At 35.7% G+C, this 26422-nt stretch overlaps 2 protein-coding genes across 5 annotated transcripts in view; one reads left to right on the top strand and one right to left on the bottom strand.

Annotated features, from left to right (window-relative positions):
* Positions 1–21588, bottom strand: part of LOC123319422 (G-protein-signaling modulator 2) — a 174277-nt gene extending 152689 nt beyond the window's left edge. Inside the window, exons 1-2 of one of the 3 annotated variants that reach the window (XM_044906394.1) lie at positions 21323–21588; positions 20962–21194 (exon numbers count right to left, since the gene is read on the bottom strand). In XM_044906394.1, the coding sequence (XP_044762329.1) occupies positions 20962–21194; positions 21323–21367 (278 nt within the window). In that variant the 5' untranslated portion in view covers positions 21368–21588. The remainder of the gene's footprint in view (positions 1–20961; positions 21195–21322) is intronic. The other 2 variants (XM_044906387.1, XM_044906401.1) reach the window with 2 other exon arrangements.
* Positions 18–13557, top strand: LOC123319436. 2 transcript variants are annotated; one of them, XM_044906425.1, is made up of 2 exons: positions 18–472; positions 13248–13557. In XM_044906425.1, the coding sequence occupies exons 1-2, from the start codon at positions 311–313 to the stop codon at positions 13386–13388; spliced, it is 303 nt and encodes a 100-aa protein (XP_044762360.1). In that variant the 5' UTR covers positions 18–310; the 3' UTR covers positions 13389–13557. The 2 variants fall into 2 exon arrangements, with proteins under 2 accessions (XP_044762360.1, XP_044762349.1); XM_044906414.1 differs by lacking the exon at positions 18–472 and adding an exon at positions 11832–12984.
* Positions 21589–26422: the final 4834 nt, after the last annotated feature.

The raw sequence follows: 26422 nt of genomic DNA, 5'->3' as shown, positions 1-26422 counted from the left end.
TTGATCACATTATAGAATACTATTTCAGTTGTTTATTTTTCGAAAACCACAAAATGATACTAATTTCCCAAACCATACGAGTGGGAAATAAACAATACAGCCAGTTGAATACCATTTTGCTAAATTCCTAAAATTACCATTTCAACTAAAATCGTGAGATAAGCCATTTTCACTGCCTTGCAGAAAATGTTTCTACCCAAATTGTTGCATTACAATCGACAAAACTACGAATACTTGATAATGGTAAATAAGTAAAATATAGCAGGAATTTTGACATTTTATGACTATATGATGACAAAAATAAGAATAAATGGATAATAATGAAAAATTGTTCGTCTGCGCACTTTGTTTCGTGTTTGACGCCAGATGGATGTTCGCCTTTTATATATTTGTTTCACACTGTATGCTTGCTGATTGGGATAAATCAAATAAGCCGAGACCGAATATGAGAATATCTGTCATCGATAACAACGTATGTAATTCCAATTCGGTTTCATATTATTTATTTCATTGACTGTCACACGCCGGACTGTTTATTAATTTATTCTTGACTTGCCATGACCAATTTTAAAATACAGGGTGGGCTTTTTAAAACGAAACAGACGAGATAACGGGCGGAATAAATTTATTTCGAAAGAATGCTCGGACACGTCGATTTTTGTTTCTAGGGGGAAAACTTTTGAGGTCAAATTCACAACTATATCACTTCAACCCTTAGTGTTACAACAACAACCCCTAAATTTTTAATAGGAAAGGTAGTGTGAGTGATACCTCATTTGAAAGGCCTTTTTATCCTGAATTCAGCGTATTAATTTTTTTCTTATTTATTGCATTCGTTTTCGAGATATTTAATTTTGAATTTCGTACAGTACCAGTCATTCTGCTAACCATGCAATGTGAAATCATCATTTATTTGACTAATTCATTCTGTGGTTACGATGGTTACCGTTAATTGTCAACATTAGACAACGAAATAATTATTATTGGTAATTATTTTCTTCAACAATTAAGGTGGTTGTTTCGTCTGTTTCGTTTTAAAAAGCCCACCCTGTATTAGCTTTATTAGTTGTATGATAAAGTATAATTTGTTTTGTGTATGATTAATAAATGCCTTCTTTTTCGCCTTGAGAAAGGAACAAAATAGTTCCGGAAAGTTGGCGAATTCATGAGTGATTGTTTTTCAGCCTGTCCAAATTCCTGCGATATTTTACTTATTTCGAACATGGACGTGAATACTACAAAATGTTGATAATGGTATTCGCAACGGCAAAATGAAATGTATGTACATTATTATCCGATAGTTGAACAAGATCAGTTTTTCATCAAAGATGTAGAAAAAGTAGTAATCAACATTTTCATTGGAAAATCAAATTAGAAACAAAATAACCGACGTATACTTCATTCAACAAACTGATAGAAGGGATTCCTAATCCAGTCATTTGCGAGGAGAAGACTCTAAGAGATCAGTTTTTCAATATATTCATTCATGCCACGGAAGAAAATAAGATGATTGGCACATAATACGCAGTTACTTGGGAAGAATTAATGTTGGTTTTCTTCGTTGGCCTAAGGATGAAGACGTTACATCAGTAGTTGAATCAAAAAAAAAAAAATCAACCCGATCAAATGCATCTGCTGAAGCGGTAAAGGGAATAGGTATCTCTCAAGAGAATCAATGGATGATTACAAGGGTGTGTTCATAAACTTACTCCGAGAGTAGAGTATGAGTATGGTCATGCTCAGAGAGCATACTCTGAGGAACTAAAAGTACGTTTGTGAACGCTTCGGGTAATCAGAGCTTGCTCTGAGTAAGTTTGTGAACGCAACCCAAGAATGTTGAATTGTTTAACAAAAATTATTTTGCTTTAATGGAAGTCAGAATAGGACAAAGGAGTTCTGAGACAAGAGGAACTTCAACTCTAAGAAAAAAATTGACATTCAATTTAATTCAATTTATTCATCATAGATTAACAATTGACGAGACAAGTGTCCTCCATACTCCTAAATGGTGGTCCGCGGAACCCTAGGGTTCCGCGGAAGGGCGACGGGGATTCCGACCCAGTGCGAGAGTTAAATACATTCGTCGTCGCTTGCCAAACTGGCGCCTTAGGCAAAGCCACAATTTGGCGCTCTAACATATATAGGGTGTGGCGTGATGAATGGATAATATGGTGCCTGCAGGAGTACCTTATGAAAAATATATTTTATGTTTAGTAAAAGTCCCTTGGTTTTCGAGATGTTGGAGATTTTCGAAAATTCAAGAAAATCACACCCTTCGCCACTCTTTTTGCAGGCAAGACTTCAAATGAAGCTCTTTTTTGAATATAATTCCTGGATAGATACGCTATCGAATGTAAATTATTATTTTTGGGGCTCAGGAATAGTTTTTCACTCGGTTTTTCATAAAAAAAAGATTTAACTCAAATATTCCGTGTTACTTATTTTTTTTCCTAAGTTCAACCCAGCGTGGTGTAAAAAATAATATGGTTACCTGAGTGCCAAAGCAAGAGGAAACATGCCTGTTTCACTGAGATTCTGATATTCCCGCTTTAAATACAAAATAAATTTCTATTACGATGAGTCAAGGCAGAGTTTGATGTAAGCCTTTTTCATTAATTTTTAGCAACTGAAATGATACTTGCAAGCAGAATAAAGCAATTATTCATAAGAAGTTGTAAAGCATCAAGTAGAGCTCCTGATGCCCACTTTGGACACTTTTTGTAAAAATCGATTCAATATCAAACGATATTTTAAAATTGGTTTTTTCTCTCGTATTCTTTCATTATTAAGCCCTATAGTTATAAAGTTAATAGTTTTCAAGCAAATTTCAAGTAACGAAGTGAATTTTAACTTTTTTGTAATTAAGAAAAAAGCTAAAAATTAATTTCTATTACATTGAGTCAGGACCTTTGTTACAAAAATGCTGAATTTTGATTCATAACTTGAAATTAAGTTGAAAATATTGATTTCACAACGTTGGGGTGCAATAATAAAAGAAAACGAGAAAAAATAACAATTTTAAAACAGCGTTTCATTGAATAAAGTTTCACAAATGATGTTTAACTTGGCCACCATGAATTCTGATTCATGCTCTAGAGTCAACACTTTCTGCAAGCAGAATAAAGCAATCATCTATAAGAAGGTATAGAGCATGTACTGAAGCTCATGGTGGATATCGTTCCACTGAATTAAATTTCACAATAGATACTCTAAGAGGCCACCATGAGCTTCAGTACATGCTCTATACCTTCTTATAGATGATTGCTTTATTCTGCTTGCATTTCTCATTTTAGCTGCTAAAAATTTCAGAAACAGGGTTTACGTTAAACTAGGCCTCAACTGATTGCAATAGGAATTTATTTTGTATTAAATGGTAAAAATACATAGAGTTATACCATTTCGGAATCTCAATTAAACGGGCATGTTTTTTCTTGCATTGGCTCTCAGGTAACCATATTATTTTTTACACCGCGATAGGTTGAACTTATGAAAAAAAATAAGCTAAACGGAAAACTTAAGTTAGATCTTTTTTTCGTGAAGAACTATTCATGCGCCTCAAAAATAATGAATTAGATTCGATAGATCATCTATCCAGGAATACTATCCAAAAAACAGTTTGAAAAAATTCCTTCATTTGGAGTCTTGCCTGCAAAACGAATGACGAAGGGTGTAATTCTCTTGAATTTTCGAAAATATCCAATATCTCGAAAACCAAGGCACTTTTATTAAACGTTAAATATATTTTTCTGAACCGCCATAGAGTCCTCTACCCGCAGGCGATATATTATCCATTCATTACGCCACACCCTGTATTTACATATATTTGATGATGATGATGATGATGATGATGATGATGATGATGAATGACATATATTTGCTATAAGTATCCAGCACTATCAAAATATAATATTTCTGAAAAATTGGACCAGCATAATCTACATGGACTCGGTACCATGGTTTCATTGGATATTCGATATTCCCAAGTCTGTTATTGAAATATGGAGCGTGAATTTCTTACAACTAAAAAGTTAACACAATTTTTAATCAGACTTTCATAAATTATATTAGGTCACCTTACATATGAACTGATGCGTCCCGTGAAAAATGTTCCAGAATGTCTTCCTGGGAGACAAGGGAATTACAGCCTTATGACCCGACAACAAACATAGTTCATCTACTTAGCATCTGGCTTGGCAGAATTATGTTTGTAGTACATTCTTTCTCCAAAAACCAGCCTATATCCCATTGAGAACAAAACTCGTATACATTCACATTGAATGAAAAAATCATACGGTATATACAGGATTTAGGCATAGGTCTGGATTAAATTTCTTCAACCAAGAACTTAAAATAAAAACGATGAAATCCGTCAATAAATTTTTAATTACCCTCATTTTCTGTCCAATAGAAGTTTGTCAAATTAACATCAAGATGCCGAAACACGTTAATTGATTTCTGATTGTACTTATTCTAGGGAAATAAAATTGAATATTTTTCTTCAACCCCATTCAACTTCCGGTTTTCAATTAGAAACATATAGCATGTGTGGGCTCGATGGAAATCTTTCGGAAAATGGAATCCTACCTGCATCTGTTATTTATTTTCGTGATTATTATTAGAAACTGAAAAACCCTTGACAAAAAAATATTTGATTTTAAAAAAACCGAGATTATAGTGGAATTCCATTTTCCGGGAGCTTTTCAACGAGCCCGAACATGGTACATGTTTCCATTCGAAAAACGAAAGTTGGTTGGGATTGCGGATAAGGGGTTGAAAAAAAAACAATTTCAATGCAAGAAAATGAGGATAATTGAAAATCAATCGACGGTTTTCTTTCAATTACCATTTGCCCTACGCCACACACCCTTATTTTGCTGAATTATTCTTATTCATACGACTTCCACGTATCCTCTTTTGTGGTTTTCCCAAATCTCTCATGTAAGTGTCCTGAATGTGGATGAAAGGCTTCACCAATTTCGGCGAATACGAATATGAGCTTTCGTCATCAGATAAAATGACGTGAATGTGGTATCCGTCCTCCTCGATTCTTTTCCTAAAACGAGTAGCCGTTGATGGAAATTTTACGTCAAATAGGGATGAACCCTGTGTTCACGTTTTTTTACTGCTCTGGTGGTGTAGTAGTGACATAACATAATCATATCCTCATCATAACCACTACCTGACGACTTACAGCCGTTTTCAATAAACCTATCTATCCATCGTTTCGCTTACTGACGATTGGAAACCATTGTAAAATATATCTACAGATAGATCATAGAAACGAAATCAGATGGTTTTCCTATCTTCAGTAAGTGAAACAATGGATTGATAGGAAATTTATTCTGGTGCAAGAATTCACGCAGGAGCAAATCGTCGATTTTTTGCTATAACCACTGTGTTTATTAACTACCTACCTAAGGGTTTTATCAACATTTCAAAAAGGTATCGATTGAAATTTATTTTGGGAGGATTTTGCATCTCTTCATAAACTTTTTAGGGTTTTCACTCCCAATCTCTGAAACAAAATCAATTAAAAATGAAATCAACGATTTGCTCCTGCGTAAATTCTTGCACTAATTTGTCAGGAGCAAATTAACTAGAAAAAATTGTTGCCTGACAATGAACTCAAAATAAATAACGTTGAAATTATAATTCTTCGTAACGTTTCGGAGTCTATATCAGACTCCTTCATCAGACGGAAAAATCTACTTTTGAAAATCTTCTGAATTGTCGCTTTTTGTCTGACATTAATTGTCAACACACAGAAACAGAGACTGCACAGAAACGTTGATTCATTTAATTTTGAAATTACCGGATGACAGTTCCTTCTTTAGTAAATTAATCCAAATATGATCTATTCCTATCGAACAATTTGCCAAATTATTATCTTGATCTAATAGAATACACGTAGACTCTTTAATTTTTCGTTTAAAATGGTCTGGTTCTGTCATTAAAATTTTAGTGTTGTCCCAATCCATCATGTGGTCTCCCGTATTAGAACAAATGTGATCTGCGATTTGTGATCGATTAATTTCTCTATTTTTAATATTATTTTTATGTTCGCGTTTTCTTATTTCTAGAGGTCTGGACGTTTCACCTGTATAAGTTTTACCACAAATACAGGGTATGTTGTAAATACAATTTTTTGATTTTTGTTTTTCGTTCAAAGGTTTAGTTTTTGTTGATAAAGATCTTAAATCATTTTGCGTTTTAAAAACAGTTCGTATGTTGAACTTCGAACCGATTCTTCTTATTTTTTCTGAAAGGCCATTAACATAAGGAATTACATTCAACAAATTTGGTTGTTCTTGACGGTTTGTTGGTTGTTCCTGATCATTATTACGATTTTGGTTAGTCATTTTTCTCTCTAAATTTAATATTGTTTTTTCAATAAAATTTTTTGGGTATTGATTATCCCTAAGAAAATGTTTAATGAAGTCAACTTCATTATTTCTAATTTCGGGTGTAGATGAAATTAAATTAGCTCTATCATAAAGTGTTTTAATGATACCTCTTTTGACACTTACTTGGTGATTGGAATAAAAATTCAAATATCTATTAGTATGTGTCATTTTTCGGTATACGCTCGTTTCAAAATAATTCGAAAACTTTTTTATTGAAACATCTAGGAATGAAATTTTGTTATCCTGATAACAAAATCTTTCAGAAAAAATAAGAAGAATCGGTTCGAAGTTCAACATACGAACTGTTTTTAAAACGCAAAATGATTTAAGATCTATATTAACAAAAACTAAACCTTTGAACGAAAAACAAAAATCAAAAAATTGTATTTACAACATACCCTGTATTTGTGGTAAAACTTATACAGGTGAAACGTCCAGACCTCTAGAAATAAGAAAACGCGAACATAAAAATAATATTAAAAATAGAGAAATTAATCGATCACAAATCGCAGATCACATTTGTTCTAATACGGGAGACCACATGATGGATTGGGACAACACTAAAATTTTAATGACAGAACCAGACCATTTTAAACGAAAAATTAAAGAGTCTACGTGTATTCTATTAGATCAAGATAATAATTTGGCAAATTGTTCGATAGGAATAGATCATATTTGGATTAATTTACTAAAGAAGGAACTGTCATCCGGTAATTTCAAAATTAAATGAATCAACGTTTCTGTGCAGTCTCTGTTTCTGTGTGTTGACAATTAATGTCAGACAAAAAGCGACAATTCAGAAGATTTTCAAAAGTAGATTTTTCCGTCTGATGAAGGAGTCTGATATAGACTCCGAAACGTTACGAAGAATTATAATTTCAACGTTATTTATTTTGAGTTCATTGTCACGCAACAATTTTTTCTAGTTAATTTGCTCCTGACAAATTAGTGCAAGAATTTACGCAGGAGCAAATCGTTGATTTCATTTTTAATTGATTTTGTTTCAGAGATTGGGAGTGAAAACCCTAAAAAGTTTATGAAGAGATTTCAAAAAGGTATTTTGCGTTTCAAGTAGCCTAAATTGTGAGTATACTTGCATTTTAAATGCAATTTCCAAACAAATTTCATTTAGCCCCATCATGGGGCTACTTGAAAAAACGTCTTTCAACTTTTTTTTCTTCAATATGGGAAGGGATGTTTTCTGAGTATTACACCTGATAGCCCTTACCCTAAAGTAAGCTAAAATAATTTTAGTTTCGATTAACGTATCTTTGTTACAGCGAGGTAGGACCTAAAATTTGGAAAAGTGTATCAAGTAGCCCCGTTTTACGGTAACTCCTTCGAAAGAATTTCAATATCACGTAAATAGCATCTACTGATAGCACCCTTCACACACGAGAAGCCTTCCATCAATTTGTGCCATGGTTAAATTGATCGAATCGGGAGATTATTAATTAATTATTTAATAATTTTATTGCCACAGAATAAGAAAAAAAAGCTTGAGTTTATCAGGAATTTTACAATTTGTTGACTTTTCACCCCAGATTACAGAAAAAAAAAATTGTTTCTGTAATCAGTGCTTTTTGCCGCTTCGTGCCACCTGTTCAACGAGATCTGAAACCTTTTCATAGCGTTTTCTGTTGGTAAAACTAGTGCTGCACTGGAGCATTCTTCATGTTCTATTGGTTTTCCAATTGCAAAGTCATGTTCTTTTGGAAAACTGCTTCCGCCCTAAATGCACTTAGTGCGCATTTTTTGACACGAGGTCGGGGAGCTTGTGCCAGTGTTGGTGCAATTTGGTTATTAGCTTCTTAACCACAGAACACTGACACAATTAATGGTGAAATTTGAAAAGTCAAATTATGTGGAAAACTTGAAAAGCATTTTCAGAGTATTGTTTGCAGTGGCGGCTCGTGATCTAGTTCACTAGGGGGCTACTTTTAGAATAATAATAAAAATATGAAATTTTAAAAACAGTTTTCCGCAAAATTTTATGCAATTTATAATTCTTTTTGAAACATACCTGTTCTTATCTACTTGCTCGTTGTGCTTAATAATATTATTCCGGTATTCTAATTGAGCTGCGATATTAGTCGTAACCAGAAAAGCTAATTCTGTCGAACAATTTACATGCTTGGCAGATAGCTCATGCTTCTTAATTTTTTCATTAAGGTGCTTCAAATCTCTAAATCCTGCCCTTGCCCATACGTTATCAATTGTTATACACTTGTCTTGAGAAGTTTTTGGAGTTTTATCTGCCTGGGTTAAATTTAAATCGGGAGTCGGTTTACCCAGCAGTTGAATACGGCTTTTTTCCGCCAGCGAAAGCCTCGCGAAATCAGTTTTTAAAATATTTTGAACACTATTGTCCGCCGTGATTTGAAAACGTAAACAAATACGAACGCACGCTAGGTTGTTTATACGCTAGCCGGCAGCGGCTAGAATGAAGCGGATAGGGGCGACTTTTATCGTAGCCCTTTTACTCCTTAAAACGACCGACACGAAGAGTTGCGGCTGGAGCCGAATGACTGTCCGAATGCAAGAATTCGGGGCTACACGATTCATCGCCCATGCAGGGACGAACTGCTAGATTATGATTGAAATAAACAAAACTGCAGGAGTCGCATGAAAGTTTTACATTAATAAATTATATAAATAACCGTGGAAAGTAATATTTTCATTGAAAATCGTATGGGAAGGTAAATAGCATAAAAGGACTGATTTCTTGTATGGGGGGCTGTAGCCCTATAGCCCTCACAGACCAGCCGCCACTGATTGTTTGGTATTGTTTTGCAACTTTTGTCGTCATAATTGGTGAGGATATTTTTCCTGTTATGAATTTGTTATCTTTATTTTCTGACAGTGAAAATGAGCTCGAATATTTAGCTGTTCTATCTAAACAGAAGGACACTCTGAAAATAAAAATTTTATTACAGAGGTTGTTCACAAGAGGACTGTGAACAAATGTGTGCAACAAATAGAAGAATCCTTTTGTATTTTAATCATCCGTTCGAAAATGAATTAATTGCAAAAATTAAATTAATTAACAGTTGCTGTGCAACATCTGAGAAGTACGGACGTATGTTGATAAGAAGGATTCGTTAAACCTTCGATCGAATACGCGAGATAGTAAAACGCTGAACAATTTGAGACATTCGTTGTAAGTATGTCCAAGAATACTGAAACCTCAACAAATCTTTCATCCGACGAACCAGAGGGAGACGACCCAGATTTCACACTAGTTGAAAGGAAGAAGAGCAGAAAAAAAAACCAAAACCCAGACGAAAACCGGCAAAGAAAATTGACGATAAGGAATCTCCCGGATATAAGATTGAATGAACCACAGCTGACAATGACCACACAAACAACAACAAAGATAAGAAACGAAAACATGGAAGTAAACACAGCTGAGAACGATAACAATAAGCAACATAACCCTACAACACTACAAACAATAATAACAACAAAACATTCACCTGTATATAAAACAAACAAACACTTGTTTCACATCACGTTGATCAATGGAGGAATGGATATTCCCGAATGAACGCGATATAATATTTCAAAGTAAACAAGGGTTCATTATAAAATCAAACAACTCTAAGAATAACCTTGTGAAAGCACTGGATCACTTGAAAGAGATAAAAGAAATCATCAATTATTTAGAAACAACAATGTCGACAACAACACATAGAAGAAAAACACAATTGGAATCATTTTCATCTGTTATAGCCCAAATGGAAATCGAAATAAATGAGGAAGAAATAAGTAATTTTCTCACAAAAAACAATATAACACACCGTTACTGTAAGCGCATCATATCAAGGAAAACCGACAAGCCATCACTATTCATCCGAATAATAACTAGCGAAATCCAGGCCTACGAAAAATTAGTCAACGAGGGAATTTTCTATAAATGTAGACACTATATCGCTAATCCTAGTCACCCGCCAGATCCAATACCAGTGCCTTGAACGAAATGCTCTCAATTAGGCAATCCAATCACCTGTCAAAATATTTCAATATGGCGGTCTGTTGGCAAACAACGTTTGTTTACCTTTCGTAATATCGAACTTTTGGAAGCTTTTTCTCAATATTTGACATTGATTGGTGTTAAATATCGTTTAGTTTTTTTTAAATATATAGTGAATAGTGAGAACTAAGTTTTATTCCGAAAGAAAAATGCCTGTAACAAGTATTATGGTCAATTGTGGAAGTCGTGCAGATCGGTACCATAAGGATTTTTTCGTATACCTACTGTGACAAAATCTGTGCATTACCTACATATTAACGAAGAAGGGATATGTGGTTAGCAGCTCAAGAGAGAAGATCTAACTGAATCAATTATTAGTAACCAAGGAGTATGTAGCAGACATTTCATAACGGGTAGGTACCTAAGAAGAATATCTATGTGTCTGTATTCATATACCTATAAGTGAAACTGAATATACAGTGATTTCTTTCGAATACGTTTTTATAAAGGTTTAACTTACCTAAAAAAATGTAAAATTTTCTATTCATTTTTTAGTTCAACGAAGGAAGTGATCTGGGTGATACAGAGCAAGCAGGGCAAAGCAGATTGAGAGGCTGTGCTAAACAAACAGACTTGACAATGACCAAGTTAAGTACACAAGTTGAGCAGCTCAACTTTGCCACCAGAAAAATAGAAGACTTAGAAGAGAAAGTTGAAAACACTCCTCGGTGACTAATGGACAATATCAATAATGTATTTTTGTGGAAGTATTATTGTGGGTTCGATCATAAATTCATCAAAGCAGCTATTTTTCCAGAAATAGAACCTCACATTTCATCAACATCAACAGAAGTACTGAGTCCTAACAATCAAATGTTACTCACATTAGTAAAATTGACGTATGTTTGAATAATAAAAATATTTGAGAGAAACTCAATTGTGTTGATCTGCATTTACTTACTATACTAAAAACATATACATAGATATATAAATTTTATTGTACTTCAGTAATTAATGAATACAGTGCAAACAAGTTTGCATGATTTATTTCCATTAATCAAATCGAACGATACTTACACCAAAATGGTAACATTCAATGAAGAAATTATAGAGAATAATATTTTGATTGTTTGACAAAAGGTCCTACATAATGAAAAAGATCCACACAAGTTTTGTAAAAAAAACAGTGAAGAGAATTAGGTGAAAAAGCACCAATGATGTTATCCTCTGAACTCATGAAACCCATAATTATTGAGTTTCAATTCATGCAAGGCAAAAAAACATTTTCTAAATTATATATTGAATGAATAAGAACGTGACCTTAGTGCATATACATTATCTATAATGATATTCACCATTTTTTTAAGAAATTTAAGTGAAACACAAATCTCTGTTTGCCAACCAAGCGCCATATTTGACAGTTGAAAGCCACGTGGTCTGGATTCCCTAATTCACTCATACCACAGATAAATGTAATTCACCAAGAATATGCACCAAGTGCGGACAACAACACAAAGAATCAGAGTGCACCACTAGCTTACCACCAAAATGTTCGGCCTGCCAATCGACAGAACATGTAGCATGGTCATTGAAATGCCCAAAAAGACCATTGAAACCTATAGAAGGTATTCCCAACATTAAAATACGATCAATTAACAAAAAAACCAATGAAATGGATCCTGAAAAAACACATTTTAGAAACCAATATAAACAAAATCAATAATCCCAAAAACAGCAATAGGCAACAACTTATTCAAAAACTTCAGAAACGTTTCATCGATAACTTCAACATAAGCACAGTACCCACATTTATTGGCAACAGGCTGTATATCCTGATGGTCGATTTGGAGAATGAAAACAAACCAGTGGAGGGGTTACAGTTGTACAGGGACATTCAAACTTAAATTCTTGTATTCAAACATCAATAACTACAAGAATAAGAAGGAGCTTATCAAACACTACCTTGAATATAACAACATAGATTGCGCTATGTATGTGGAAGCAAAAACCAGAGACACAGATAACACACAATACAGGGATTGGATTAACATTGTGAAACATGGAAATATTCTGAACACAAATCTGAGAGGTTGTGCTATGGTTCAAGCAAAACGGTCAGTGAACATTGAAAAAAGTAATCCACCTCATATGAACAACCAGTGGAGTGATGTTCTGCATTTTACTATCCCATTTAATAATGATAAACTCCACTTTTTTCTTGTATACTTGCATCACTCCGGTAGACAGATTGAAGAAAATTTATTGATCAAAGCATCTCAGTATTAATATTCCATCATATTAGGTGACTTTAACCCAAATAATCAAAAAAAGTCACAGATAAAAAATTTCCTCAAAAACTCATACTTCAGTAAAATAGACACTCCACCAACATTTCTAATGGAGAACAATCCAGACTCTACACCTGATTTATTTTTTTGCACAAGAAACATAAGAAGCAACATTGAAAACATCAACCTCACTCCAGACATTGGAGCAGAACATCTAGCAATAGAATTTACAGTGGATATGTTACGAAAACCTATGGAGTACTCACAGGAAACAAAAATGCTGTACGAAAAATGCAATATTGGAGAGGTCAACAAACAAGTAATTCAAATTATAAATCCAGAAGCTGATATTACTCAGGAATACATTACACACTTCCATAGTTCACTAACCGAAATAATAAAAGAACAAACACCAACTTATGTGAAAAAATATTATAGTCAAACACTACCTCCCCACATTTTGAGATTAATAAGGTTGAAGAAACAGTTATACCGTGAATACCAATGCACCGCAGACCCATGTTTCAAAAGAAAATTCAACCAGCTGAATAAGGATATACATATTCTGACTTCTAATTATAGGTCTCACAAATACTTGGAAGCCTGCAAGGAAGTAGAAATCCAAAAAGGACGAACATACTGGAGATCCATCAAAAAACTGTCGAGATACATGACTCACAATTCCACCCAATCAATTCAAGTTCAAGGAAAAACTTTGATTAATGAAAGAGACATTACAAACGCTTTCTCGGAGCATTTTCGGAAATCATTCGAGGAGTCTACTAATAGCGATTACGCTGTAGATCATAAAACCACTGTAGAAAATTGGTATCAAAATAGTTTCCCAGGCATAACACAAGAAGAAGATATTCCACTCATCACAGAAGATGAATACTATGTCTGGCCTGCCTGGCAGCTATCTGGTAGATGGCCTGCCAGGTAGCCATCGTAACGACGTAGACGATGCAGCCAGCCACGCCTGCTGTCCGCAGTCCCATTCCTTTTTCCTCTCTCTTTCACATCCTTTATAGGGGTGCTCTTTCTGCTCTCATTTCTCTACCCCTCACCCAAACCGAGAAAGGGGAGCACAAACCCATGAAAATGGTGATTACGAGAAGCCTCGGAAACAAGTCGCTGCCTGGGGATCGTCAGGGCATGTCTGGAGCCGGCGCTGGACATGACAGCATGCGGGACGTCGGTGGCAGGATGTTGAGGAAGCGGGCTCCTGCTGCAAAAGAAGCTACAGCTCCAAAGCAACAACAGCAACCAACGAGTCCAATTCAATTGTCGACTCGAACCGCTGAAAGTGCTGCGCAGGATATTCAGCCAGTGCTCACCCAAGCGGGGTTAGTTAGAAAGCGCATGAAGTGGACAACGTCCATGAATGAAACTATTGTGCGCATATATAACTCCATCACGGGACTAGGGCAGAACACGAACAACTATAGAAAAAGGCTCCACGAGGAATTCTGCAACGCCTACCCAAATCTCAATGTCACTGAACAACGAGTGGCAGACCAGTACCGCGTAATTCTGAGAAATGAACTAATACCTACGGCCCGAATCGACGCAATCAAACGAGAACTTCAGCGTCCGCCTACAATAGAGAATAACACCAACACCTCTGATGAAATTCACATGCCGGGGCAACAACAGGCAGAAGAAACTGATACTGAAAGTCCATCTTGCAACGCAAGTGAGCCTGAACACCAGGACGATAGGGAAGAGCTCCACCGACAAGTTGACTCTGACATGAGGAGATACTTTGCCGAACTGGAAGGAACAGATCCTCTTCATCGAGTAGCACCTCCACGACTCAATACATCCAAGAAACTGTCACTTATAATCGACATCTTGAATAAGGACGTTTTACCTGAATACCTACAGAACGGAAGTTCATTGGAATATCTGCATCTAGTTTTTCACTGTGCAGCGCTAACGACAGCGAAAACCATGGGGGCAAAAATTCGCCGAACGAACAACGATGGTCCAAAATTACACAAATTACACGCGCCAGCATGGCAGAAACGTCTTCAACACAAAACAGAAAGGCTAAGAAGAGACATTGGACGACTGACGGAGTACTTGAACGGGAATCGCGGAAGGAAGGTTGTGAAAGCTGCCAAAGAAATCATCGATAGAAACAGAACACATACCGAACGAGAGACGGAGAATGCTACAGCACACCATTGCCTTGACACTCTGAAGCAAAAATTAAGTCTGTATGCAGAACGCCTGAGGAGATATAAAAGCAATTATAGCCGGAAAAGAGACAATAATTCATTCGAAAAGTCCGAAGAATCTTTCTACCGGACACTCACATCGTCGGATGGAGAAAATGGAAAGTTACCACCAAAGGAAGCCATTGAACAATTCTGGACCGAACAACTATCAACGAAACCTCAGTTCAATGGAAATACCGGATGGATTGAAGATGAAAAATCTGAAGCTATAAAATATGAGCCGATGCAGCATGACATGATCACAATTGAAGAAGTAAAATCAGCTATCAGAGGACTGCACAACTGGAAAGCACCTGGGCCTGATGGATTACAGAACTTCTGGATCAAGAAACTTTGGATCATGCATGACAAATTGACCTCCGCAATAAATGATGTCATTGAAAATCCTGAAAGAATGCCAGTATTCCTTACACATGGCACAACATACCTGTTACCTAAAGACCAAAGGAATACAGAAGACCCATCCAAGTACCGACCAATCACATGTCTTCCAACGATGTACAAATTAATCACATCGTGCATTTCGAACCGAATTTACAACCATTGCGAAAGGAATAACATCATCGCCATGCAACAGAAAGGATGCACCAAAGACAGCCGAGGGTGCAAAGAACAACTAATAATAGATTCAGTTATCTGCAATCAAGCGTTCTCCAAGCGAAGGAATCTTTACGCTGCGTACATAGACTACAAAAAAGCATTCGATTCTATACCTCACGAATGGCTCTTGACGATCTTGAAGATTTACAAGGTGGATCCCAATATTGTTAAGTTCCTGAAAAACGCCATGTCAACCTGGCGTACTAGTCTTCAAATGAAAGCAGCAGATTGCTCCATTACAACAGGACCTATTCCAATAAGACGCGGAATTTTCCAAGGAGACTCGCTGAGCCCTCTGTGGTTCTGCATGGCCCTGAATCCCTTGTCTCATAGATTGAATTCTACGGACTACGGATTTTCCATCAAGAGCGGCAGTAGAACTATGATGAAACTGAATCATCTCCTTTACATGGACGATTTAAAACTCTTCGCATCTACCAAAAAACAAATGCAACTGATGCTGAAAATGGTGGAAGGATTCTCGGAAGACATCAAAATGAAGTTTGGACTAGAAAAATGCCGACTGCTAAACATAACGAGAGGGAAAATGGAAGATGGTACGTTCAAACTCAAGGAAGGTGCAGAAATTGAAGCATTGAAGGAAGGAGACACATACAAGTATCTGGGCATAAAACAGGCAAGAAAAATCAATCAGACCCAGATGAAGAAAGAATTAACGGAGGAGTTTACCCGAAGATTGAGAAGGATAATGAGAACTGGTCTTAACAGCAAGAACCTGATAAAAGCGATTAACACCTACGCTTGCTCGGCGCTGAGCTATTCATTTGGTATTATCTCTTGGACGACCACCGATTTAGCAGCTTTACAGAGAAAAATACGGACGATGCTGACTAAACACAATAAACATCACCCCAAAAGCTCAATAGAACGGACAGAGCTACCACGGCATCTTGGGGGTAGAGGAATTGTTGATTTGTCCAACCGTATGTCCCAGGAAATTGAAGGACTTCGAAAATATTTCTTGAGCAAGGCAGCTTCGTCAGAACTCCATCGAGTAGTTTGTGTTGCTGATACTTCCACACCGTTAAAGCTACACCAGGATCACTTGGAAACCGTCGAACACTCTGCAGAAAGTAAAATGCAGAAACTGATTGGCAAACCTCTGCATGGGAGGCACCAGAATGAGGTCAACCATGATTACGTCGACATGTCTGCGTCGAACTACTGGTTGACTTCCGGAAGGTTGTTTCCTGAGACAGAGGGCTTCATGCTCGCCATCCAGGATCAGGTGATTCCAACAAGAAATTACATGAAATACATCGCCAAGGATGCCTCAGTGGCGGACGATAGCTGTCGTTATGGCTGTGCGACACATGAAACTATCCAGCACATCACCGGGGGATGTCAGAAGTTCGCGGGCACGGAGTACAAAAATAGACATGATGCCGTTGCCAAGATTCTTCACCAAGAATTGGCACTGAAACACCAACTTCTGAGTTCGAAAAAGGTTCCTTATTACAATTACCATCCAGATGCTGTATTGGAAAATGAACATCACAAGCTCTACTGGGATCGCACGGTTCTCACAGACCGGAAAATAACCCACAATAGACCAGACCTCATATTGCTCAATAAGGATGAGGACAGAGCACTATTCATCGATGTGGCGATTCCAAATAATAACAATCTTCTAGATAGGCACACTGAAAAGGTTTCAAAGTACAGAGATCTCGAGGAACAAACCAGGAGACAGTGGAAGCTGAAAGATATCAAGACCATCCCTATCGTCATATCGTCTACAGGCCTGGTACCGAAGAAGCTGCTAGAGAACTTGAGGAGGCTTCAGTTGGACGAAAATGTCTATAAAGTCGTGCAGAAGGCGGTACTGCTAGGAACGGCGAGAACTGTACGCAAGTACATGGGAAATTCAGAGGAACACCGTCTGCTCCGACAGGAAGTGCGGGTGGAGCAGGAATCCAACCTACAGCAGGGAGGCGAGGAGCGACCCGGACCCGACCACCACCACGAGCCCGAAAACCTGGAAAGGGCTCCAACAGAGCTTAATCCTTTTGATATCTGAGATATCTGGGATAAGTGAATTTTCCTCTGGAGAGGAGTGTGAAAGCCGCAAGGCTAAAGTCATAATAATAAGTATATTTGACATCAAAAAATTTACATGCCACGTCAAAGAAAAAAAAAAAAACAGCAAAACAAATATTTCAACTATTTAGAAATTCCTCAATTGAATAGATAGTTTTGTTTATTAGAAAATCTTTAACTTTCTTCTTAAAAATCGACTCATTCAATCCCTTAATATCATCTGGTAGGTGATTATACAATTTGGGTCCCCAGAAGTCTACACTTTGTTGGGTTCTCTTTTTTTTGTGGTAAGGTATAGACAATTTGCTCTTGTGCCGTGTATTGTATTCGTGGTATTTGTTGTTTGTTGGGAACAATGATTTATTCTTGTGAACATAGTTTACACATTCCAGAATAAACAAGGATGGAACAGTTAGTATCCTGAGGATCCGATATGCTTCCCTGCAACTTTCGGTCTTCTTTAGATGAAATATTATTCTGATGGCCTTCTTTTGCAAGATCAAAGCACTACATCATGGAAAAAACACGTCTCCTGGTCATGACAATATTCCCAGAAAAATATCGCGAAAACTAGACTCAGTCATCCATAATACCATAAGAAGGATATATAACTATTGCTTGGTAAACTCATACTTCCCTAGGGCCTAGAGAATGGAAAAAAGGAATACTCATCACTATTCCAAAAGAAAAAACAGACTATAGTAGAGTAGAAAACTACAGACCTATCACGTTACTCACGGTACTGAGCAAAAATTTCGAAAAATTTTGACTGAATAAATACATGTTGCACTATATATATATATATATATATATATGTATATATAAAATCAAGCGTCACTCTCCAAAAATTAAAATCGGCGGAATTGTGGTTTGACCTACAAGCAGCTGTAAATACTTAGGTATACTTCATAGACCATAAACTGAGCTTCAAAAACCACACGAAGACAGAGAAAACAGCAGCCATCACACAAGCCGGACATTTCAGGTAACTCACCTATAAGAACTCTGGAATTAATATCACGACTGCTAGCACGATTTACAAAATGATATGCAGACCACTACTAGAATACACACATACAATTTTATCGAATACATCAAAAACAACTCTCAACATTTTAGAAATCGGAGAAAGAACAAGCTTAAGAAAGATCACCAAACTGAGACACCCCAACAACCTGTTGCACAATCCTCCTTACCAACTGGTATACGAGACAACGGAAGTAGAACCAATAATATCGAGATTGCATAAATTAAACAAGGAATTTATCAGGAAGCAAACAACAGGATATCATGGAACCACTGATTCACCATTACGACAGAGAAGGTACACCAAAGGCCAAATTACCACCACTTTTTGAACACCTACTGACTCTGGAATAATTTTTTTTTTATTATTCTAGTATAACATTTGTATACACACGTACACATAATTGAAATTTAGTTTTTTATCAACAAATATATATGTAACTGGCAGGAAGACCTCGGTCGCTAGCCATTTGATCCGATTCGAATCAATACTTATTTTCTCTCTCTCTCTCTCAAATTAATTCGAACTCGGGCACTTACTAGTCAATTTGAAAACATGTTTTGGATTATCTTCTTCAACTGCTCCATTTATAGAAATTATTTCTTGATTGATTCTGAAAGTGAGGTCTAAAACATTTTTCATTTTTGATTACAAAAAGGGCGGAGCAGAGCACAAAAAACATGGCCTTGAACAAGGCACAATGACAGCGAACCCAGATTTCACTTCAATCTATGATCGTCTTGTTCAAATAATAAGGTTTCGTAAGTTCTGCTGAAGCTGCACTAGATGTGCTCCTTGACATCACGGAAATAATATTAGAGTGCACTTAGTCCAGAACCAGTTTTAATAATAGAAAACACTATCTTCCCATCTAAACTTGTTTCTGTAATCTATGTTTATCAGTTCCATAATTCTAAGATGTCTAAAACACTGGTGTGCGCACTTGTCACTTTTTGCAAGCTTCAACATTTCAGAAAATCGGGGATATGGGATCAGTTTCGTGGCGGCGCCACCATGTCATTTGCTTCGTTCTATACTTGTTCTACCAAAGGAAGTCCGATGATACTCTCTCCTTTTATTTTGTTTTGCGTTGATATCGAATGTCTATCAACGAGTTCAAAATATGAACTGGTCCATTTTGGGAGCTGTTAAAGAATATTTGTGCTTTACAGTTCAATTTTCGTTGCAAAAACAAATCTGTCAATATTTCAACACTATCGAATAAGGGTTCAAAGCAGAGGTCAAAGGAGGATTTACTGTTCTTCTTCAAGATAATTTCCTTCCTCCTTGAATTCGTGAGGGGGGGTAAGGGTTCGAAGGAGTATTTATTATTCTTCTTCAAGATAATTTCCGTTTCACAGATTGAATTAATGAGGGGGGTAATTCAATATGATTTTAATAAAACACAGTTGATTGGTCAAATATATAATATATTCAGTTGACGGAAGGTGAATTTTCACTATATATACTCAGGAAGAATATTTGAAGTAACAGACTCGAATAGATTTATGTATTTCTGATACTCAATACATACTCACAATTCACATTACGAATTTCCAATACAGTTTCTTTGAAATATTGCTGAAGTTTCCATAAAACTTAGCTATATCGGTCCCGAGTGTTCGTTTTCTGATTTGGTTCTGCTTCAAATTCCAACAACACCGAATTCTTAGATGTAGCTCTTGATTGTCCATACAGACAACTGAACCTACTGAACGACATGTTGAATAAATGAATGTTCTACAGTTCTACACCCCTTTCTCGAAACTAATACATTTTCACACACCAATAATCGCTTATAAATACAACATATTCGTACGTCGTAGGAAAGTATTCAAATTATTTTCAAATATTAAATGACAATGCCCAATGCTCTGTCAAATTCTAAACAGCGCTACTTACAGTGGGAAAAACGAAACTGATCCCATATCCCAACGAAAGTAAAAACAAAATCGAATCAGTGAAAACACCAGAGTTTTAGACATCTTACATAATTCTATGCAGGTATAAAATGTCATTTCAGTCAGCAAATATGTCAATCTGATATCTATAATACTGATCTTCATCATGATACCCTTATGCAAATCATCTGTACCTACATCAAAACCTGCACTCTCATTTTGTATCAGAAATATAGGGAATAACTGGCATAATATATCTAGAAATCGATGCTTACAATGCAATATCTGCACAATGATTGGTGCTTTAACACTTTTATTTCTCTATATATTTCTCAAGTTATTATAAGAGCTGGATGAATAGAAGTTAAATATTGATTATCAGCAGTTTATTTAGTAATTCTTTCAAATCAATGTCAAGCAATACTTTAATAGCAAAACTGTATGTGGAAAATCGAATGACTAACCTGGCAAGAGTTAAATCATGTTTATGATATTGCATTGCTTTTCCATAATCACCAAGGTAGAAATAAGCATTTCCAAGTTGACTATATATGGCACTCAAAGTTCTGAGGTCATCCGTTCCAGCTTGGATGGCTGCTTGAAAGAAAGCTACTCCAGCACGACAATCTCCTGATTTACAAAGACGCTCTCCTTCTAGTGCAAGCTCTAAACACATATTAGTTGAGCCATCGTAGTTCTGGGTTAAAAATGAAAAATTACTAAGATGAAGCACATTATATATTCTATTAGTTATATAGATCTATGTAAATAACATACTTTATTTTCAGCAAATATTATACCACCTGAAATATTTTTTATACTTACAGGAGAATCTGCTGATAAATTCGCTATACTCGAACTCAGAGACATGATAGCAGATTCAATAACTATTTCTGTAGAATAATATAGACTTGTGAACCTTTACTCATGGAAAATAAACAATTAATTTTGTAATTTTCAACATATTTGTCAAACTCTCAAACTTTCTGTGCTCAAACCAGAGACAAACTCTAGCTCAAAGCTCAAACCCAGAGACCTTTCTCTATGCTCAAACCAAAGTAAAAAGTACAGAACACGAAAGCCATGTTTTGGCGACATTGAACTAAAGAAAGTTCAATGTTTGGCGATTAAGCGTCTTTATCTATTAAAGCACTACTCTGTAATCTGTGTATTAAAGCCATTAAACTAAAGAAAGTTCAATGATTAAAGCATCTTCAAGCGTGACGTCATTAATTTTGTTGTCGCAAAAATAGAATATCGCTGATGGTTGAGTCATCTGTCGTTGTCATCAGGCAGCGAATTGAATTGTGAATTTTTCAATTTCTGTTCTTTGGCTATTATTTGAAAAATATTTTTTTATTCTAAATGATAATGCAGAAAGTGCATTATTGGCAGTAAAAGCTAAAAGCACTCTTCCCTAGTAGGAATTCGAATCAAATTCGATATAAACAGCATATTCTTCCTTCTTCTTTACCTTTTCCCGCTTAAGACGACACAGGCGCTCTCCAGAGACCGCCAGGTTCCGCTTAAAGCGTCTTAAAGACTGACGTCATGACTTATTCGCTCGAATAGCACCGCTTAAAGTCGCTTCACTCGTCTTAATCGCGAAAATATGGCTTAATATTAAAAGTAAACACACCCTCAGAACACAAATGAAGGCTGTGGTCCGTATATACACTTTGGTTACTTCTGGTTAGTAAGTGGGCGGTCCGTATATGTCGAATTCCTGACAATTTGGTTCAATATCAGTCACCAGAGTAACCGCTCTGGTAACTTTCGGTTACCAAATGTGTATATACGGACCATACGCATAAACACACAGAACATCGAGCAGAATACATCTATCAAAATCTATGGTCCATGCATTAGTGAAAACTTTCTCTATGAAAACTTGTCTCTGGAGCGTATCAGCAAGATTCCTCTTTGTTATCAGCGTATGGACGCATTTGATAACCGAGATCGAAAACCGAGAGAAAAAAGCGTTTTGAGGTCACAACGCACCCCATTTATGTACTGAACAATCTTTTAGTTCGAGTGTATATCACTGGCGCTAGTGTGCTGAGCTGTATATCGAAGAATTGCTCTGGAAGACTCTTTGCTCGTTAGCACCTCCGAAAATGGCAACGCTGTATTGTCCAAGCAGATGTAGACAGGCGGAATATCACTATCAGCAAAGATTACTCTATAATCTTTGACTATCAGTATACGGAGGAATTAACTGAAGAGAGGCGCAGCGCGTTATCTCCTCCATTATTGCAATCCAGGCGGCATATCTCAAAGATTTTTTATCGCATTCTTCTGTAGGTTAAAGAATCACCTGAAAGAAAACCAATCTTGGCTCTCTCGAATGGGATTATGATTATAATTCATCGTGTGTATCTATGCATCCGTTGAACTTCTTTCATCTCAAGCTAACACTAAAATTCTGAATTTGGCGAACTATTTCATTACCTATCTCAAAACAAATCGATTTGAGTCTTGTCCATAATAATATTGCTTCCCTTTATGGAAATGATCTATATAGATAATACTACCTATTAGAATAACGAATAATCAGTATTGTTACATTGCATCTGTTCAGAGAAAAAAAATTTTTTTGGAAAAGAATATTCAGATGTAAATGTTGATGAATATTCAAGGACAATGAGCCATTCCGAAAATTTTCATTTCAGAATCAAGAGAAAAAATGCTACAAATTTTACAATATCACAGAAATGAACAACGTCGGCTAAATCGAATGTTGGACATTGTTGTGTTATTTCAAATGGAACGCTCTATATATTTTTCTTAAATCGGATTGCTCAATGATTTTGAGGAATCCTTTGCTCAGAAACATCTCTTTTATTATCGATTATGTTTAAATATTGTATTTTCCCGAAAATTTAAAGAGCTTGTACCAGAGACAGGTTGTCTCTGGCTTGTACCATCTAAATTTTTTAGTGATGTATCATAAAGAAAAGTACCAATTATATCGAAACAAGGAAGATTTTATGAAGAATTATTCAAAACAGATTTGCATTTTTCGATAGATCATACAGGATGTAAGGGAAAAAATAAAGGCCTCGAGTCAACATATTTTGAAATTGCAACCATATTTTTGTCAAGACATGATGAATCTACAAAATGAAGTAAATAATATAGATACATACTCGGATACATATGATTGATATACAGATGATTGATTGGTAAATTCTCAAAAGCTATGATGAACAGCGGACACTATGATTGGCGCATGATGAAAGGAGCTCCTTTCTGTCTTTCTAGAAAGACAAAAGTTAATTTAAGTATTTTCGCATGCAGTTTTATTATTCAAAATAAATGATGAAAGTACACAAGAAACAATGAATAGATTGGAACAATTGAAGAACACCTTGCTTATATGGTTAAGAAAATGGAGAATAAAACTCAACCCAAAAAAATCAAAATTTTTGCTCTTTCACCATAAAAGCAACCAAAACTCACCGACTCTAACCTTGGACAACACCACTTTAAAACCAAGCACAAATTGCAGATATCTTGGAATGATAATTGATCACAAATTGAATTTTAAAATGCATATTAAATCAACTAAACAAGCAACTATCAACAGAGCTGACCATTTCAGAAAACTGACATACAAAAATGAAGGTATCAGCACAGAGACAGCCAGCAAAATTTATAAGATGGTCTGCAGACCTCTGCTAGAGTATGGTCACCAAATCCTGGGACAATGCAATAAAAGTGCGATCAAAATGATTGAAGTGGCTGAACGCACTAGTCTGAGAAAGATCACCAACGAATATCTTTATGAGAAAACGAAAATAGAACCAATAAGCAGCAGAATACAGAAACTAAACAAGAAATTCATCAGTCAACAGCATAACATTGATACAATAGAACCACTATCACATAGCATATCTCACCTCGAAAGACCAAAAAGAAAATTACCAGAACAACCTATATTTCAATACCTACTTAGCCTACTTTAATATCCTAGACATTTTATATTGCACAGACTCACATACAATTCACATATCATTATATTGTAAAATATAAATTGAACATGGGCAGGAAGACCTCGGTCGTTAGCCCTTTGAATAGCATTCAATAAAGTTATTTTCTCTCTCTCTCTCCCTCAAATAAATGATGATTCTTATAATTAACAAATCAGGTGCAATTGAAATTTTTGTTTTGGTCTTCGAAAATAACACATATTGATTGAACTTCGACTATCCAAAATAAATAGGTACATAGATAAAATATATCTATATACAGGATATCTGTAAACAAATGCGAAGAACTAAGGGAGATGATTCCTTAATGAAAATAAGCGGGGGTAGTTCCTATAAATTTTTTTTTCCAAATCGACAGCCCTTCCAAGATACAGCCTTTGGAAGGCGATGAGTTTACAGTTTCAATTTTTTTTTACAGGTTCTAAAAAACACTGAGTCATAAAACCATACATATTATGAAGCACTGAGTATAGATTGGTACCAGTTTCAACTTCGGCAAGCTCGTTGTTTAGGCGGTAACTTGCTATCGATTTCTTCAATGTGTCTCTCCCTTAAATTCAAAAATTTCTCTTAAAATGTTGAAATTTGAGTTATTATGCTATTGTCATAGAAGTGTATGAAACTAGCAGGTCGGGGGATCCAAGATTTCGGGCCGATTCACCTTAAAGAAACATATTAAAATGAATTTCTTGAATACCGAGGCTAAAAACCACTATTCTCCGCTATAAAAATTAATATTATTCCAATAATATACCGACTTATAATTAATGCTACGTTACTATTACCCGGTTGTTCAGTTCAGGATTAGGCCGAGATTCAAGATGATCCTAGATTAACCTGACAAAAATGAACTGAAATGTCAAAATCAATCTAGGATAAACTTTAATCCCGAACTGAACAACTGGGCCTATTCAAGTAGAGTTTCGGATTTTGCGAGAATCTACTACTTTTTCTTCAAAACAACAACTGCGCTGAAGGAAATGTGATTGACTGTTAGCGACACATAATATCAACCATCTAAATTCTATATTGTATACAAATTTTTTTGAACTCTCATTATATTATGTAGCAGTCTGATACTGAAATCCGTCATTTGACAAACTGAGTTGTCAGTTTATAGACTGACCAACGTTATCGAATGCTATTGATCTACTTATTAATTAAATCGTTCTATAATTGGTCCTGAATTTACAGTCGTATTGTGAACACCGATATCCAACGGATTATCTAAACACGAAATAAATTCTGAAATGTTTCGGATCATGAGGCTAATTGAATAAGTATCTTGTTCGTATCTTTTGTTGAACTTCATTATTCTAAATATTCGTCAATGAATGAAAATATAATATAAACACAGATAATTTTTTGATTTATTCGTCATCAAATCATTAAATAAATCGTTTCTCGAAAAGTTTCGAGTCTTGAGGCAAATAGAATATTGAAATATTTACATCATTATTTGCCGAACTTCAAAGTTCTGAATGAATTAACCCTCTAATGCCCAAGTTTTTTTTCCTTTTTTATAATTATTTCCGTATAGTTTCAAATTAGCTTATGTAATCTACATCTTTTTTTCGCAAATAGTTAACTGATTTACATTAACACCTGTTCTCACAAAATGAACCTATACTGAAGGCAGACATGGGCAGAATAATTTTGTATCCACTTATATGCAACCAGTCTCAAGGCGGACTTGGGTATTAGAGGGTTAAAATCTAAACTTGACAATGCGAGATAATTTTCGCAAGAGTTTCAATGAAATCTGAAAATTTCCATCATTCTGGAGCATTCTGGACATCAATACTTCTCGAATCATCCATGGAATAAATTCAATTTTATTCAATATAACAGGCAAAACGAAATGTTACTCGAACTGCATCTTGAGCAATTCCTGCAATTCGTTCCTAAAAAGCTAGAATCAGGTAGAAAATAT

Source organism: Coccinella septempunctata, chromosome 1 (genome assembly GCF_907165205.1).
Source record: "Coccinella septempunctata chromosome 1, icCocSept1.1, whole genome shotgun sequence".
Classification (NCBI taxonomy): domain Eukaryota; kingdom Metazoa; phylum Arthropoda; class Insecta; order Coleoptera; family Coccinellidae; genus Coccinella; species Coccinella septempunctata.
Note: the sequence above shows the minus strand (reverse complement) of the source record. Positions and strands in the feature narration are given on the sequence as shown.

Coding starts and splice junctions, on each gene's coding strand:
- LOC123319436 (XM_044906414.1), top strand. CDS start 12,775: ATGGAGAACAATCCAGACTCTACACCTGATTTATTTTTTTGCACAAGA. Junction 12,985..13,247: donor TTGGAGAGGTCAACAAACAA/GTAATTCAAATT, acceptor TTCTAATTATAG/GTCTCACAAATACTTGGAAG.